General features: G+C 34.9%; 2 protein-coding genes across 2 annotated transcripts in view; both read left to right on the forward strand.

Moving 5' to 3' along the window:
• LOC117176494 overlaps nt 1–3,145 on the forward strand; it is a 14,952-nt gene extending 11,807 nt beyond the window's left edge. Inside the window, exons 6-10 of the mRNA XM_033366748.1 lie at nt 2–71; nt 207–402; nt 1,897–2,039; nt 2,110–2,243; nt 3,051–3,145. Of these exons, the coding sequence (XP_033222639.1) occupies nt 2–71; nt 207–402; nt 1,897–2,039; nt 2,110–2,243; nt 3,051–3,084 (577 nt within the window). The 3' untranslated portion in view covers nt 3,085–3,145. The remainder of the gene's footprint in view (nt 1; nt 72–206; nt 403–1,896; nt 2,040–2,109; nt 2,244–3,050) is intronic.
• A 460-nt stretch (nt 3,146–3,605) lies between these two features.
• Nucleotides 3,606–17,640, forward strand: LOC117176495 (nose resistant to fluoxetine protein 6-like). The gene is made up of 7 exons (XM_033366749.1): nt 3,606–4,046; nt 4,141–4,391; nt 6,008–6,225; nt 6,436–6,709; nt 7,263–7,423; nt 8,685–8,853; nt 17,509–17,640. The coding sequence occupies exons 1-7, from the start codon at nt 3,701–3,703 to the stop codon at nt 17,638–17,640; spliced, it is 1,551 nt and encodes a 516-aa protein (XP_033222640.1). The 5' UTR covers nt 3,606–3,700.
• The last annotated feature ends 1,125 nt before the right edge of the window (nt 17,641–18,765 follow it).

Consider the following 18,765-nt stretch of genomic DNA (forward strand, 5'->3'; position numbering starts at 1 on the left):
CATATGTTGTGGGAATAATTATGGGAGCTTTTATTTATGATTATAAATTTGCGGCTTGGCGTCTCCCCAAGGTAAAAATTATAGTAAAAGTCTCAAATATATCAATAATAAGTTTGATTTTTCTGAAATAACGATTTTTTTTAATTTCTGTGCCTCAAGTTTGATTGATTACTGTTTTACTTATTTCAAAAAAGTATATGTTTTAGATATGGTCTCGAATTTTATTTGTTCTACAAGTAGTACTGCTGAGTCTTTATATTCAACGTCTTGGATATCAATTTATGGATCCAAACGAGAAACCAAGTCTTTTTCTAAAAGCTCTCTATGCAAGTCTTCATAGACCAATTTTCGCCTTTAGCATGTGCTCTGCCGCACTTCTTATCACAATTGGCGATGGTTTAGGTAAAATCAAAATATAAACAGTTGATTTTATAGTATTCATCATTACTAATAATTATTGCCGAGTTTTAAATCTTTCTATCTAGAATATTTTAATTCATTACATAAAGATTTTTCAGACGAGAAAGAAAAAAATAGTTTACCTACATTGCTGGATCTTCTAGACAAGACGAATTTTCTGTAAAAAATTGAAGTTTATATGAACCTTCGGAAAAAAATTATTTCTTAACAAAGAGGTTCAAAAGAAATATTTAAATCCTCAAGAAAAGAAGTTTAAATCAAAATCAAATAGTGAATTTTTATCCAAGAAAGAGGAAATACCTAATAAAACAGATACATTTTTTAATCGAAATGACGAATTTTCGAAAAATGTGTCTCACGTTTCATACAAATAAAGAGTTTTAAACAAGAAGTAAATTTCCTAAAAAGATACTTGAATTTTAAATCCAAAAAGACCAATTTTTTTACAAAATAGTTGAATTTTCAGACAAAATGCATACGTTTTTAACTGAAATGTTGAATTTTCTACCAAACAGTTGCATTTTTATCTAAATAAAAATAAAAAAATACATATTTCAAAAAAAATAGTTCAATTTTCATCCAGATAACATCTTAATTTGACTTTTAACATCAAGGTATCAGATTTAAATAGGAAGTATATTTTGAAACATGACCTAGCTACAAAACAAATGGATTTTTTTAATAAAAAAGACAAGTTTTAAAAAATAAAGTTGAATTTTTATCTAAAAAATATTTTCGATAACTTTTCAGCACTAATATATTTCTTTTAAACAAGTTAATTTTATACAAAGTAGTTGAATTTTCTACTGAACAGTTTGAATATTAAATCGAAAAGGATGAATTTTTAACAAAATTGTTGAACTTTTAACCAAACAGTTGCATTTTTATCTAAGAAAGGTGCATTTTCTACAAAAATAGATGAATTTTTTAATTAATAATATCAATTTAAAAAAAAACAATTGAAAAAATATTTTAGTTCACCTTTCAACACCAAAATATCAATTGTAAACTACAAGTTAATTTTCTACGAAATAGTTGATCTTAAAAAAACGCAGTTGAATAATTTTTCCTGACCATTAATAACCAAAGACCAGAATCTTAAACTTGTATAATTTATAACCTAGAATCTTTTATAATCAGAATAAAACAATTTCAAATTAAAATTGAAAAATTTGTTTTACTTGCCAGTTATTTAAAGTTATATCAATTTCCTGACTTTTGCAAGATTTTTTTCAAGTCTCTGACTTTTCATTAAACAATCAAATTTCCTCAATTTTTTAAAATTCTAAATATATTTTTGTTTAATTAATATAAGTTATTGTTTAAATTACGAATTTATAAAAATTACGTGCATGAATGATGGACACCCTCCCCTTTCCGTAATAAATCGTAACAAAATCTCTCGACCCCCCCCCCCCTTGGGCTGTTACGTATTTTAAGTACGGCCCCCAATAACTTTCGCAATAATTTTTGCAGATTTTCAATACAACCTCTTGACACCTAGATGGATTCAACCTATTTCTAAACTTTCTTACGCAATTTATCTACTCCACTTTGCGATTCAATCATACGATCTTGGCACTGCACGAAAACCGTTTGCTTATTCATCCTACAATATGGTAAATAATGCTGAATTTTTATTTATTCATGTTATATAACTTTTAAGTCTGAAATTCATTTTTGTTCCAGTATACCTTCTTCGTCATAGACGGAGTTTTTGTATTAATGTTGTCCTTATTTTCCGTTGTGATAATAGAGGAACCGTTCAAAAATATTGGAAATTTATTACTCAAAAGAAAAGAAGCAAGGAAATCAGAAGTCAAGTAAATTCAAATGAAATGATTAAACCTACACTGCCGTGCAAAAGTTCTAGGCCACCTCTTTTTTATGACTAAATAAATTCTGTTAATTTTAAGTAATGCAGAGCTAAAAAAATTTTTCTTTAAAAGGTTGATTGTTTTTGAAATTATGTACAACAGCTTATGAGTATAAATCGTAAAAATTTTCTTTTGGTATTGCAAGAACTTGAAGTTGTAACAAAAAAATTTGAAAATTTTAAATATTATCTTTGGCAACAAGAATATTTTTGTAAAATATGTGATACATATAATCATGAAGTTTATCTGTAATTCCCTCAAAAAATATATATATATATATTTAACATTTATTCTGATTTGCCAACAGATAAGATGTTTATCAATTTTTCCAATTTTCTTATGACAACTTCAAGTTCTTGCAATTCAAAAAGATAATTTTTACAACTTACACTCATAAGCTATTGTGATACAATGAAATAGAAGCTTCAAATGAGCCCAAGAACATTGAAAAATGTTGACTATTTCGGTAGTTATTGAAAATTGAAGAAAACATTGAAATTTACACTATTTATTCAATATCTACTTAAAAAATAGACAAATTGGCTTCACCCTGGGATTATTTTATACAGAATTTCGAAAACAATCAACCTTTTAAAGAGACATTTTTTAACTCCTGTATAATTAGAATTAATAGAATTTATTCAGTGATAAAAAAGAGGTGGCCTAAAACTTTTTCACGGCAGTGTATAAAATTAACATTCTAGAAAATTGTCAATGTATTAGTTTCCATTCAAATAAAATGTTTACTTTCAGCTTATCTGAAGAAAGCAACAAGAAATTGGACTGATTCCAGCATAAGTGAAAATTTTTAAAAATTTTAATTTTAATTTTAATTTAATTTTAATTTAATCTAAACAATAATATAATTAATAAATATTATGTTTAGTTAAGAAGAAATTAAAGAAAATCACTTCCTTTCTAATTTTTTGATTTTATTATTTACGCGTACACGCATATACGGCTGGAAAGAACCGGATGAAAAAGTTATGTACGTAGAAAAGTATAAACATTGTGTATATAATTGAATAATTTATCATAGTAAATTAAAATACATTAAGTTTAAAAAATTGAGCATTTACATTATAGAGGTTTCATAAACCTTCCTCGATTATTTGCATACCTTATGATTAAAGGCGATTGTACAAGCGAAATAATGTTTTTATAGATCAACTACCACGAGAAGATAATGCATATTCATATATTTTTTATTAAAAGGAACTTTTGTAAATAGATCATTTAATTACTTATACTTTTCACATGATTTTGTTTTTGTAAATATTCAGATGTGTATACTGAATCGCCAGTGTTGAATGTCAAGTGCAATAGTGAAAATCAATTAAAAGAAAGCTTTACAATTTGAAAACAATATAATAACAAATAAATTACAGATTTTAAGAGAAGAAATGATTCCAAGATGGTTTGAATTTTCTGTTTTGGGATTTCTAATAACTATACGAGTGTTTTCAATAGTAAAAGGAGAAGACATACATTTTTCGGAAAAGAATCTTTTATTGGAAGAGAATAAATATCATGCTGATTCATTTAATAATATTGGTACAGGAACTCATTTTACGACGAGTGAAAATAGTGAAGAAAATGAGAACCTTGAAAAATCCTATTGGTTTTTGAACATACCACTTTTGCCTGTAGTGGTTGCGACTTCTAATTCTATTCCGGAAGGCCCATGCAAAAAACAGTTAAATCTGTATCTTAATCATTTGCAAAATGGGACTTTATGGGCGACTGAAAGTATGTTTGACCAGAAATCTTATTTATTTTTCATATTTATCACATTAAAAAAATCAGGTTTCGTTATTTAAAAACTATTTTATTTTCTAACAAGTGTTTGACTCATCGGCAAAATATCCTTACGGAATATTCGATGGGCATATGCGACATTTCGGAAACTTCGATCAGTGTTTTCGAATTCAAACAAAAATTCCAAATTACGAAAGAGATGGAGGATTTGAAGAAATTCGTAGCAGATATTGTTTAGTGGATATTAAGTACCAAGAAAAAAATGAACCAAAAAATTTCACAGGAAAACTTGATATTTGGTTCGACCCTCAAGGTTCCGCCTGGGAAGCCATTAGAGTAAAATTCTTTGATTCATTTAAATTAAAAATAATTTTCTTTCGTCAAAATTTTTATATTCTTTGAACAGAACTGTTTTCTGTGCATCATTTCTTTCTTGACAATAGTTATATTTTTTTAGAAAAAATTCTGCTGAGAACATTCGAGCATATTAAAAAGATAACAGAGTATTCGAGAACATTCTAAAATTTGCTTAAAGCTGGAGGTAAATCCAAGAATTGCAGAATAATCTATGCAATTGAAGCCTCGGCTGAAATAACGTTGTATCAACACATATCTTATATCCATGGAGTTCTATGTATATAAGTTTTTCTTTCAACTGTATCTCTATTGCAAATTTCTATAATTCTAACATTAAAGTTTTGAACAAAGGTAAAAAAGAAAATTAAATTGATTAGAATGACACGCAGGAAGAAATAAAAGGGCTAAAGAGGCTGGAGTAAAACGTCAATAATCGGTAACAACAAATATAATATTCAAAAATAATTAAATAAAAAAATAAATGATTCATATTAATTATCAGAAATTGTAATAAAAAATACGGTTAAAATTATTTTTATAGTAAAATAAAAACAAAACTTTGAATTACAATTACGCAAATAATTAAGTGTTTTTCTTTCCTTTCTTTTAAAAAAAAGACGAGAAATTATATTTGTATTTTTTACAATATGTAGAGGACCAAATTTGTAAATTATCTAAACTAATCTAAACTAAACTTTTATTAATTGAAATTTGCCAAATTCAATTTTGAAATTTTTTGTCGACACTCTTAAACGAATGCAATTTTCTATTCATATCCTTCAAAAATTCTAAATTATATTTAGATATGTAATCTTACGAGGTTAATTGAGAGAGATACGAAATAAATGGGAGTAAATAACCTCGACTATTTTGACATTTTATTCCAAATTCAATTTTTAAATTTTCGATCGCAGCGCTTCCGCCAGCGCAGGGCCGTTATTCTAGTTTTTATTACTAAGGCATGTCAATTTTTTCTAATGTATTCGTCCGGTAAAACATTATTACGTATTTGAGAGATTTTTGTATGTAAGCCACTTTTTTCTAAATACAAAAATCCCTCGTATTTCTCTTTTGTTCCCTTAGCCCTTAACAATTTTTCGTCAGTGTATTTTTATACGCAGAAAGGCCTCATATAACAGAACAAATTCTCTAGTTATTTTTAAAGAGGATTTAAAAGTTTTTGGCAAAAAAGGCTATTAAAATTTGAAGGGTCTTTTCTGACAAACGAAAACATTGTTAAAAATTAGTATCAACGAAAATATAAAAATTATGAAGAGAACTTTTATACACAAATTTTTCTTACACGCAAAATTAAGCCATTCATCAATATATTAACTTCGATTTTACATTTTGCATGATTTTTGCATTTATTGCAAAAACTACACTACTTTTTAACAGGAGTTTAAATTTTGTATCCATTTAAAACAGCTGAAGTTTCAATGTCTTTATTTTAACTTGTTGTCTTTTGATATTTAAATTGAAAATTTCTAAAGAATTAAGGCTTTTACTTTGTACTTGCGCAATCTAAGATGATCAAAAAGTGAACCATTTTTTTTAAACCTAGTGATCCGTATGTTTTAATTTAATTTCTTCAGGAAAAGGGCGATTTCCGAAGGTACCAGCGGTACCTTTTGCAAATGGCTTTATGTGTACCGGCAGGTTGCCGCCCCGAAGATATTGTAACAGCTTTGAAGGAACCCTTAGATAGTTTTAACAAACAATACAATGTTCAAGTGCAAGCATCAGTTCAAAAGGATCTCTGCCAAGCTGCCCACGAAGCTAAACAATTTTCTAATTATGGCATCGCTTACTGGTAATTCAAAATTTGAAATAAAATTCAGGGTGTCTAGTGGTCAGCTAATTTTAAATTCACGGCTTTTCCCCCAAGCAATTCAAAGATGTTTTTTGTGTGTAATTTAGCAATTATTTATTTATACGTGCCAAGCTTATCATCGGTCTGATATACATCCTAAAATTGGATTATTTTACCACAAAATGCTAAAAATTTATTTTTTATTTACAGTATTTTCTTTATTTCGATAATCGCTATTGTAATAGTCAGCACTATATATGACGCTAAATCTAACAAAAAAGAAAAAATATCCCTACAAAAGGAATTATTATTTTGCTTTTCCGCTCGCAGAAGTTTGAATAGTATTTTCAGGGTAAATTATCGACATCGTGGATTTGATTGTATACACTTGGTTCGAATTATTGGTACATATTTTGTGGTCTTTGGTCATAGAACCATTCAACCACTACATACTGCAAATGTAAAGGGACGATATTTCGAATGGGTGAGCTTGATTTTTTGATATTTCAATAAAATTCTAATTATCTACCCAGATAGCAAGATAAATTCGGCAATGATTCTTTGAAACTGACAATTCAAGGTTTAGAATATTGCATTGAAAGTTTAAAAAAGTTCTGTACAGTTTGCAAGACTTATTAAACCTAATTCGATGCGAAGTAGTATTATATATCACATACAGGTGCGCTGAATTATTTTTATCCCTCCAGGAACACCTCTAAATATACAAATCATGCTTCTCTTCCATATTTAGAAAAAAATTAAAATTTGTGGAAAGTAAACATACTAGACATGTCCCGCCGTATTCTACTAAGGCCAAAAAACAACAGGTAAATAAGTTTTCCAAACTGTCGTGATAATTACAAACGCAATATTCCCTGACTTGCGTAATTTTTTGTTGTTAAATGAACCTGGCCTTAACCTTGAAATGCAATATTCCGAACCTTGAATCGACAGTTTCAGGAAATCTTCACCCAATTTTTCGTGATTTCTGGGCAAATTATTTAATAAAATTAATAAAAACTTATCTTTTTGTTTAGATGACGAATGCACCTTATTTTAGCTTTATTTTTAACGGTCCTGTTATTGTCGACGGATTTCTTGGTATAGGAGGAATGGTAATGTCTTACCGCTTATTAGAATTTTTGGAAAAATCAAAGCAATTAAATGTGTTCCTTCTGATTATAAATCGATTTGTGAGGTAGGTAGAGGCTACTTATTAGGTTCAATTTTTCAGTTTACAAAAAAAAATAAAATTTAAATTGTCTCTATTTTGGAGTTCCAATTTTGTGTGTGTGTGTGTTCATACTGGAAGTAACTGCCATGGGTGGCCACAGGGCACAATAAAATCATAACGACAGGTGGGAGCATCGGTACGACGTAGACCTACATTATCGGAATGACATGAGCTAAAACCCGATTCTAACCTCAAAATAGTGCACATGCATATAATTTTTATTTTACAGGATAATTTTTGTTTGTTATTATCCCTCAAAAAGAGAGTTCGGAAATGTCCGTTATAATATTTTATAGCATCTCCGAATTCACCTTTTAAAAATCTTAATTTTGTGGGAAAAAACCCGGGAGAATTCAACCTGATTTACCACACGACGAAGTATCACGTTTTGGTCAATTGACTCTATTTCTACCGGACAGTCTCGCGGCTAACGCCGTCAGAGCGAAACAGATGGTAATAAAGCACTTTTAGAGACGCATTATGTCTGTAGAGATATGTCGTTTCCGCGTGAGTTGGACACTAAGATAGTATTGTTTTAGGTACATAGCGTGTGCATGAGAGGCTCTACACCTATCGCTGAGAACTTCTTAACGTGAAATGAGGTCATGGCATACGAATTTAGAAATGACACCGTCCTGACATATGAAAATCAAACCCTCTGTACCAAAATTAAGTCCTGATGATTTGAGGAAAGCAAAAGTTTGCTCCGTCGACAAGGACTCATTTCCTACATTTCTGTCAAAGTTTCCGTGAATTTGCTTCATGGCTTTGTAAAGGAAAGATCCTTCGTTAATCGTCTCATGTTTCCTGACCATTTTTAGGAGATGATCTCTGCGATTTACAGAGAAGATTTACAATCTTCCAAATTAAAGAAACTTCGAATCTATTGAAAATTAAAGAACTTTTAATTGTGAAATAACTTGAAGTGCAAACAGGAACTGCTTGTTAAAAAAACTTAAATCAAAAGCACGCGATAAGTGAGCGGAAAAATACGAGTTGTAATATGGACAAAAGGAATGAATGAATTTAAATATTATTATACATGTATAATAATTAAAATTTTTATTGTAAAATTGCAAATTGTAACCAAAAATATATATTAGTATCTTCAATAATTCATGGTTCAACGTTTAACATGTACCCAATTAGGAATTTTTCATTTCTTAATGCCTGAAATTATGAAATATTCACTAAAAGGAGATTTTTAATATTATCTTGGTTCCAGGTTAGCACCGCTCTTCGCATTCGTCGTTTTTGCTTACGCAGTCTTGCTTTATCACATTGGTTCTGGACCTTTTTGGAAAAATAGATTTGGATTCGATCAAGACTGTTGTTCAAATTACTGGTGGGCAAGTCTTCTTTTTATCAGCAATTATATCAATGGAAGTAATACGGTAGGAATTTCATAAATTATTTCCCAATAGTTCTAATAAAAATATATGCCCGCTGCGCGGGCACATTCTCATTGCGCCTAGCTTGGCGGCGCGCCTAGGGCGCGCGGGTACTCTCTCGCGCTCTTTTTTGTGCATTTAATGCGTATAATTTAAATACATTTAAAGTTTAAAGCCAGTTTTGATTTTCGTTTGAAGTAAGAACTTTGGTTCTCCCCGTTGTTCGTCAAGTCGCAGTTATGGCCCTACAAATCTCCGTATTAGTCGAATTTTATGAAGAATAAACGTCGGAGAACCATCTCTCCTCGAACGTCGACAAAAAGTAATGTATATCATAATTAAGGTACTATGTTCGTGGATCATGTAAAGCATATACTAATCTATTCCAAATATTTGTTATTTTCGTCTTCTTATATAAGCGGTCGGCGGTTATTGAAGTCTACTAAATTAAGCCATACGCCTTATTATCCTCCTACTTCTTGTATTGAAGGTGGTTGATTTTATAATGTATTTTACTTTAATTTTAATATGTTATGAATGTAAATAAGTAGTACGCATTTTGATCAATTATAAATTATTATTACTTTACTTAAAACTTTTACTCGGGTGAACCTGGTTATACATCATAGCCATGGATGTTTGAAATGTTTGAAACCTCCTGCGCCCATGTTGTAGGTATACAATTACGAGTGACTGAAACGTGTACGTCATGCACTTCTGCTCCTTCTATCCTAGAAGGTAAGCTAGAACGGGAAGTTTACCCAAGATAATTGGAAGGAACAGTGTTGGAAGACCAGATGCAGTGGTCCCAGGAGACCAGCCTTTTGCATCTGATTTGCGATCGTCTGAGCCTGATGCTGGCAAGCCGCGATTTTGTTTAGTTTCCTAAGAAATGCAGCTTTCATACCCCCAAAGCAGCCATTACGAGAACCACAAGATGGACTTTGTAGCCTTGGTACAACCTGCTCAGCTCCAAAAGAAGAGCCTGATATTTCGCCCTTTTTTCTTCCTCCTTTGCTGTGACATGACCATCGGCTGATACCGAGAATTCCCTCAAGTAAATTATCTTGGTCTTTAGATCTTGGACGACAATATCAGGCTTTGTAGTGCTGATACAGTGAGTGGTGGAAGACGAGAAGTTCCAGTAGATATTACACTGATCATTCCCTACAACGGACTCTAGTTCCCCGTGGGCTGAAGAAATGCCGAAGATGGTAATTATAACACTTTTAGAGCCGCATTGTGTCTCTCCATGTACCCGAAGTGCGCATACTTTCAGCCATCCGTCTCAGATCTTAATCCAGCAGATTTGAGAAACATGCTGAACATACCCATCGATTTAGTGCCGCCACAAGGATTGCAAGGTTCTCTTTTAAAGAAGCGAAGAGTTTAAGGCCATCCATGTATAAAAGGTGGTTAACCTTAAATTCTCTTCTGTTCGGCGGACCACAAGATTATCTAGAGCTTTTGCCGCGAAGCACAATATATAGAGGCAATAGGGAAATACAGAAAAGTATCGGACTTAAAGAGTCTTCTTAGAAGACCCCTCTCTTATATGTGACATAACTTGTAATCACTTGCGTTTTGTTGGATGTGATGAAAGATCTTGTCCGCCACAAGAGCATAAGCTCTTTCATACACCTCACTATTTTTGGATGTACCTGCAGGCACTCAAGGAGCTTAATAAGTAGCTCATAGTTCGTGTTATCAAACGCCTTTCGGTAGTCAATCCAAGCCATGGACTGATGGCATCGATACCTGATGGAATCCTGGGTAATACATCTATCTATTAATAGGTTCTCTCTGCAACCAGCCAGGCGTTCCTCTCTTGCATCCGCATTTTTGAACTATTGCACTCCATACGGGCTCGATAGATAATAATATCCTCTCTTTAAGGATGCCAGTGACTAGCTTTTAGATGGTGTTTACACAAGCTATGGGCCGGTAGTTCTTTGAACTTGACAAATTTCCGGTCTTAGGGCTCAGTATCGTGCGTTCTTCAAGTAATCACTGCGGGATGGATTGTTCTCCGTTTAAAAAAGTAGTAAATATACGAGCTAGATACTGGTGCATAGAAGTAAATTTCTTCCACCAAGAGCTGTTGATTTTATCTGGCCCTGGCGCTGAAAAAAGTCTTCTGGACGTTGCAAAAGTTTCCTCTGGCAAAACTTACGAAACAGAAAGATATCTGTAGCGTCTTCATCTAGCTCATGAGTATCTCCATATACTTGTTCCCGGAAGATTTGTATTTCTTCTCGACTAGGCGGATTTTAACGGTACATGACGTTTTGTTGAAAAAACGAGAAGGTGGAGTAGAAAAGGTGGAATGTTCCTTAATCCACTTTACTCGCCTTATAAGGCGCTCTTTGGCTTTTAAAGGAGCTCTTATTTTTTGCGTCCAGTGCTGTTTAATGGTCAACAGTTTACACTTGTTCAGCGTGTGATTTGCTTTCCGCAAGTTTCGAGCAGGCGCCCTAACTTTTGGAGTGAACTTCTTATTTGATGTTATGTAGCTAATCACGCACTGAACATTTGATGCACGCCGTCTAGCCGTTTCAATTTTAAACTGAAGTTGTGCAATACGCTCACCAGTGTTGCTCGGGCGTACTGAAATATCATTACTTCTATTTTCGCTAAGCAGGAAGACCGCCTTTACGTAAACCACTCAGTTCAGATTCGAAAGATCAAAATCTTCAGAGAGCAAATCAGGGTATTAGTTTTAGCTAATTTGTCCATCCTGAGAAAAACTTTTTGGTGAATTTTTGATCTCCTATTTCGCATGTTGGCATCATCGGCTATCTGCAATGGTGGTCTTGCTAAAACGAGTGGTAAGTTCTCTGTAGGGGTTTTCTATTCTTCTTGATAAAGAGCTTCACATTCCCCTTTGCGTAAAAAGGATACCTGATCTCTTAAATACTGGGGAAACATTTCGTTTGCTGTTAAAATAGTCCTTTAACTGCGTAACTTGTGACTCGCAAAGTTTTTTGACATCTACAACGCCTCTACCCCCTATATGTCGTGGTAGAGCTATCTTTTCAATCTCTGAATTGTTGTGGTACATTCGGTGCTTCATCATTTCTATGCGGACTATTCTGTGTAACTTTTCAAGGTCGGTGTTAGACCACTTGATGAGCCCGAAGGAGTATGTGAGAACAGGGATGTCATATGTGTTAATTGCCCTGACTTTGTTTACAGAGTTGAGGAAGCTCTTCATAATCAATCTGAGCCTCGTAGTGAAAGGCAGTCGTTAGGCTTGTCTTAACCATCGTATGCTGAATACCCTTAGATCCAAGAATATCCAGATATTTATATAATTAGCCTGCAGCCATTGCCTTGATGTCATTTTCGAACTCGTTCTCTAACTCTGCGGTCCCTAGTTCCCCTCTGATTAAATGCACTGTTCTGCATTAATCTAGTCCGAACTGCATGTGGATATCATTGGAAAACTGCTTTGTGACATCGATCACTTGCTGTAGTTTCTGGGCTGAACTAGCGTACAGCTTCAGGTCACCCATGTACAAGAGATGGGTCACTTGATGACCACCCTCATTATCATGAATTCTGAACCCATTAGACATGCTGTTTATTGTTTTGCTCAAGGGGTTCAACGCAAAACAGAACCATAGTGCTCTGAAGGAGTCTCCGTAAAATATACCCGTCGTAATGCGTATTAATCTAGTTATCCTTGATTGTCCATGATCAAAATACTTGATTCTTGTACCCCAGAGCCTCATCGCGTGACTTAAAAAGTGGGCAGATTTTGTACAGTTTTAAGACTTCACGCAAATAGTCATGCGGCATAGAAGGAAACGCTTGCTTGTAGTCAATGTATGCTATATGTAAATTCCTTTGATGCTTACGAGCTTGAGTCATGGCAACAGCGTCTATAGTGACTCAGATGGATTTTTAGCATCTGGTTTTCGAGTTAATATATACGTATTATCCTGCAGCATAAGCCCAGGTATTAGATCTGGATATTCAACGATCTTCTGAAAACACCTTACTAACGCAAGATTCACACTTGTCAGGTACTTGTACCACAAGTTGTGCACCATGTCCGAACCTGTAGCTTTCCAGTTAGTTGCCCTTTTCAAGACCGCTGAAATATTCAAAGCTGTGACGTTTGTCAGTTGTATTTCAGGGCTAATGCTTGCCCTTGCTTTCTTCAGCTTGAACCACACAATGTCCAAATTGCATCTGTTCATTTTTCCCTAAGCATCTAACTAATAGTCAGTCATGTCTTTTAATTGAGGGACTCCGTTGCCTTGCTGGTTATTTTGCTTTACACCCAGTTCACGATAGAATCTTCTTTCATCTGTCTGAAGTTTTGGATTTTGTTGCCTTCGTGCACTACTTTTCTTGTACGGATGCAGTCTGACAGTAAGAACATCAAGTCTCTGTCGTTGAGAGTCTAAAATTTCATCCAACATTGCTGGTATTAATGTCTCGATGTGCCGAGGATGGATTATAATCCATTATTATTTAAGTAAAATGGTTTATCAGCCTTCTGGTTCCATTTTCTTTTTTATAATGAGTTAATGGAACCAATTTGCACCTCTCTTTGCTGACATCCATATCCAACCTGATCTTCCATGGTGGATCTCGATCCCTTGCTGGGACAAAAACTCCATTTGCAGGCCCAGTTTTGCGGCGCAACGTCCTAATGGTTGCCACAGCTGCAAATTATACAAGAGTTTGCACCTCTAACGCAGTTTATGTTGCGTTCAAATACGCAGGTAAACCCTTGCTGTTCAGGTATTCTGTTAGTGCACGCAGATCACTTATGATGTTCATTTTGGGCAGATAATGCCTTAATGTTGGTTCTACAATTCTGAACTCTAGTAAAGCATAACCAAAATTCCTTTCAAGGTGCTGTCGTTTTTCTGGGATTTCGCAATGCACATCATCGTTATTAATATTGGGATGTGGTTCTAGGGGATCAATACATGATGTTCATTATCCCTAGCCCCTATGCCTTCGGCTTCATTCATGTCTTCGTTGTCCACATCTTCCAAGGCGAGTTCATCAATAGGAAGCTGCTGTTCCACTTCTATTTTGATAGCAGCTATTTCAACAGCCGAAAGCAATCTGTTTACAGATATTGAGCGTTCCTGATCTGCCAGATTCTGCTCATTAATTTTTAGGGCAAAAAATAAAGGCGCATAACATCTGTGTTCATATGGTATGTCCATTTTCGTCGCTTTTTGGTTGCTAAACCTCGGTTTCTGCCTTCGGTTGTATATGGCCATCCACCTCTAGAGGATGTGGTGGTGTTGGATCATCAATACGTTGAGGAAGAACATCAATTACCCCTGCTTGACCGTTTGATGAGATCTCTTAGTGCGACTTTCTGTATATTAGGATACTTTGCAGCCCATTTAGTTCTTCAATTGTATCCTTTTTCCATTTTAGTTTCAAACTTCGTACTTTCGTAATAGAAACGCACCAACTCCTCTTTCATTGTGTTATCCCAATTGATGATACGAGGGTGGTTCAAATATGATCGAGACAAATACTCTGACACGTTTATTTACTATCGAAAAAATTTACAAAAATTTACAGTTTTTTTTAGGTATTTTCCCTCACAAGTTACGCATTTTGCCCACCTTTCTGGAAGTTTTTTGGTGCCGGTATCGAAGAATTCCTTGGGCAACTTGGACAGCCCTGTGCGCACGAACTCCTCTACCTCGTCGTCGGTGTTGAATCTTTGCCCTCCGAGGGCTTCTTTCAGTGGTCCAAACATGTGGTAGTCGCAGGGTGATAAATCTGGACTGTAGGGGGGGTGTTTCAGTACCTCCCACCCTAATTTCGATATTGTATCGAGCGTGAGACGCGCGGTATGAGGGCGCGTGTTATCCTGGAGAAGAATCGCACTTCGTGCTGGAATGCTTCTCCGTTTCGAGCGATAAGCGGGTTTCGCGTGTGTTTTCAGAAGGTTAGAGTAGTATGCAGCCGAGTTTAGCCGAGAATTTTCGAACATTCATCCTACGGTCCTCCAAAATCATTTGTTCTATGCGGCTAATGTTGTCTGGTGTCTTGCTGTTTCGCAGCCATCCTTGAATTCTTTGGCCCATTTAAACACGGCAGCCCTACTCAGGCACTCACTACCAAACTGATTTCGCAAACGCAGAAAAATTTCCGTGTTTTTAACGCCATCTCGCACTAAAAAACGAATGAAAATACGTTAAGCAACGGCGTTCGGCACTTGACGTTCACTCATGGGCGTAGCACGCGCGTAAAACATGCGCTCCCGACGAAAACCATGCCAAACTGTTCGTAAGGGACCCAGCTATCACATACTCAAGTCACGACCTTCAAAACATACATGCGCGCCATCTACAGCGTTTTTCTCGATTATATTTGAACCTCCCTCGTACTTTCCCACGGTATTTCTGTGGAGGTGGTTGGCTGCAAATACCTAACACTAGCCAAAGCATCCTCAGCCGGCACAGTTAATGTTCCATTGCTTACCGTTTGTCGCAGATGTTCTTGCTGGCCAGCTGTTTGATTAATGAGATCTGCCTAACCATCTCGCAGCTCACGATCGCTAGTGTCCCGCATGCTGTGGTCCCTAGCTGTAGCTCCAGGGGCGCCCCATGAATCCTCGGGAAGCGACAAGCATTTCAATATCTTTAATTATACTCTCCGTTATTATTTGGGTTTTGGTATTCTTCTTTGTACCTCTCTTCTTCGTTATTAGCCTATTCGGCATGGGAAACCCTGTCAGCAGCAATGCTACCACCAACATAGCCATAAAAGTCATGAAAGGAAAGCTCAAGCCCTACCGCGACACCAAAGCGAGTACACCTTCGGTAGGGTTATTATTATAGGTGATTATTATTTTTTATTTTAAACTTTTACTCGGGTGAACCCGGTTATACATCATAGCCACGAACTAAGTGAAGTGACTGATGAGGTTAGGATGATATAAGTCAATCCAATACTATGTTTGAAACCTCCTGCGATGATGTTGTAGGTATACAATTACGATCGGCCACTAACGTTGGAGGTGACAAGAGTCGCCTCTGGATGCTTTCTTAGAGCTACCATCAATTATAATTATTATAATTTTGTATTCAAACTTTGATTGGCGTGAACCCGGTTATACATCATAGCCACGGACTAGGTTAAGTGACTGCTGAGATTAGGATATTATAAGTCAATCCAATACGATGTTTGAAACCTCCTGCGATAATGTTTTAGGTATACAATTACGAGCGGCCGCTAAGGTTGGATGTGACAAGAGTCATCTCTGGATGCTTTCTTAGAGTTACCATCAATTATAATTATTATAATTTTACATTCAAAAAATTTACTGGGGTGAACCCGGTTATACATCATAGCAACGGACTAAGTCAAGTGACTGATGAGATTAGGATGTTATAAGTCAATTCAACACCATGCTTGAAACCTCCTGCGATGATGTTGTAGGTATAGAATTAAGAGCGGCCCCTAACGTTAAAGGTGACAATAGTCGCCTCTGGATGCTTTCTTAGAGTTACCATCAATTATAATTATTATAATTTTATATTTAAAACTTTGATTTGGGTGAACCCGGTTATACATCAAAGCCACTGACTAAGTCAAGTGACTGATGAGATTAGGATGTTATAAGTCGATTGCAATACGATGTTTGAAACTTCCTGCAATGATGTTGTAGGTATACAATCAAGAGCGGCCGCTAACGTTGGAGGTGACAATAGTCGCCTCTGGATGCTTTCTTAGAGTTACCATCAATTATAATTATTATAATTTTATATTTAAAACTTTGATTTGGGTGAACCCGGTTATACATCAAAGCCACTGACTAAGTCAAGTGACTAATGAGATTAGGATGTTATAAGTCGATTCCAATACGATGTTTGAAACGTCCTGCGATGATGAAATAGGTATACAATTACTAGGCCGCGACCGTTGGAGGTGACAACATTCACCTCTGGATGACCGTTGGAGGTGACAACATTCACCTCTGGATGATTTCTTAGAGCTACCATCTCTTAGAGATTATTATTATCGTTATTAATTTATTATTATATTTATTATTAATTGATAATTGATTGATCGTTATTTTTAGTAACTCGATCCCACTGCCTCCTCAACGAGCGTTGTGGACAGAAACGATCTAGTGTCAGCTGTCCAAGCAGTGGAAAGAGGAATTTTAAGTTCATATAAAGCTGGAGAGAGGTACGGGGTTTCTAGAAAAACTATTAGAAAACATCTCAAGAGTGGCAGTTTGAAAAAAACGCTGGGTCGAAAAGCTTTACCGAGTTACGACTAGGAAACTAATCTGCTGAAAAATATAACCAGGTTATCCGGATACTGCGTCGCTTGTCTACAAGATTTGCAAACCTCATAACATTAGGAACGATTTAAATAAAAACACCAAACTTTCTGGTAAAAACTGGTTCAAGGCGTTCATGAAAAGAAATCATGAAATATAAAAAAAGCTCAATTTGTGAATACAGCCAGAGCACAAAAACTAAACAAATTTATTCTTAATGATCACTTCGCAAGATAAAATAATGTCAGTGATGAACTATATCTGAAAAATCATCTTGAGAAAATGTATACATGGATGAAAAAGGTTGCCATCTAACCATCCATCACCAGCAAACTGTTTTGGCTAAAAAGGGTGCTAAAAGAGTGCATTATTTACAGTCTTCGGAACATGCAGAAAGTGTCACCACCGCAGGATGTGTGAATGCATTAGGTACTTTCATACCACCAATGTTCATATTCAAAGGAAAACGTCTGAAGCCGGAATTATACGACAACTTGCCAACGGGATAATTGGTGTAAAAATAAGCAAAAGGGTATATGACCGTCGAATACCACCCACGAACTTTAGCCTCTCGGCAAAGCAGTCTATCGGTGATTTTAAAACCACTGGGATACTAAAGTTTAATAATTCTTGGAACAAAATCCAGATAAGAAAATCACGAAAGCACCATTTTATATTATTCTTTCGAACGTATGGTCCAAATGCATAACACATAGTAATATTACAAGCGGCTTTATTGCAAACGTTTTTTATCCCTTGAATCCCCAGGCTATAACGGAAACAGCTTTTGATTTTCCTCCACCGCGCAGTTCACGGTAGTTCTAGTTTGGAAGATGATAAAGACAATTGCTCACTTTCTCAGTTACGAATAACTGCATTTCTTTAGCTAATGACCATGTCGGTTGAATCCACAGAAAAAAACACCTAAAATTGGAAGAAAAGCCATCAATTACAAAGGAACTACAGTCACGAAAGATCTGTTTGATAAACATAATAAAAGAAAGAAAAAAATTAAAAAGATCTCCACCCCGATGAAAAAAGCAACGTCCGTAAAGAAATCACTTCCAAAAATAACAATGTTGCTTCAAAAAAGCAAAAGAGCTGGTACTGTCATGGTTGTGAAGAGGACGAGATAGCTGATATAAGGCAATGCATTAAATGCAGCAAACGGTATAATGGGGATTTCGTCGGTTTGTTAGTAGATGACACCCTTTACATTGAGTGCTGTTAGGCGAGGCACTTTAAAATTAGAATTCTTTTAAAAAGTATTATTGCTGGATTTATGTTATTATTGATCTGAAAAACCAAATATATTAAGTATGGTTTGATTATTTAAGTTTGTTAAAGCCGTGACCCTTGTTACCCTTCCATAGTAAAATAAGGCCTACTAGCAAGGTTTTCACAAATGTTTAATTTTTATTTTTTTGGTGAAAGTTACCATTTCTCGTTTGTATTTTAGAGAAAATTTAATCAAATAATTACTATAAAAATCTGTCATTGAATAGAATATTTTTCATTTGATTAGAAATATCCCTTAGCTACAGTCTGTCAAGTTAAAGCGTGGGTGGCTTTACTCGCAGTCGGTAAGGTGTATCGACATGATTTTGGTGTCAAAATATTAAGAAGAGCTCCCT

The sequence above is a fragment of the Belonocnema kinseyi genome, chromosome 7 (genome assembly GCF_010883055.1).
Source record: "Belonocnema kinseyi isolate 2016_QV_RU_SX_M_011 chromosome 7, B_treatae_v1, whole genome shotgun sequence".
Taxonomy (NCBI): Eukaryota; Metazoa; Arthropoda; class Insecta; order Hymenoptera; family Cynipidae; genus Belonocnema; species Belonocnema kinseyi.

Bases quoted from the DNA above. Each gene is read 5' to 3' on its own strand.
- LOC117176495 (XM_033366749.1), top strand. From the start codon at position 3,701: ATGATTCCAAGATGGTTTGAATTTTCTGTTTTGGGATTTCTAATAACT. The intron at 4,392-6,007 runs GTAAAATTCTTT...TAATTTCTTCAG, and splicing joins CCGCCTGGGAAGCCATTAGA to GAAAAGGGCGATTTCCGAAG. The intron at 6,710-7,262 runs GTGAGCTTGATT...CTTTTTGTTTAG, and splicing joins AGGGACGATATTTCGAATGG to ATGACGAATGCACCTTATTT.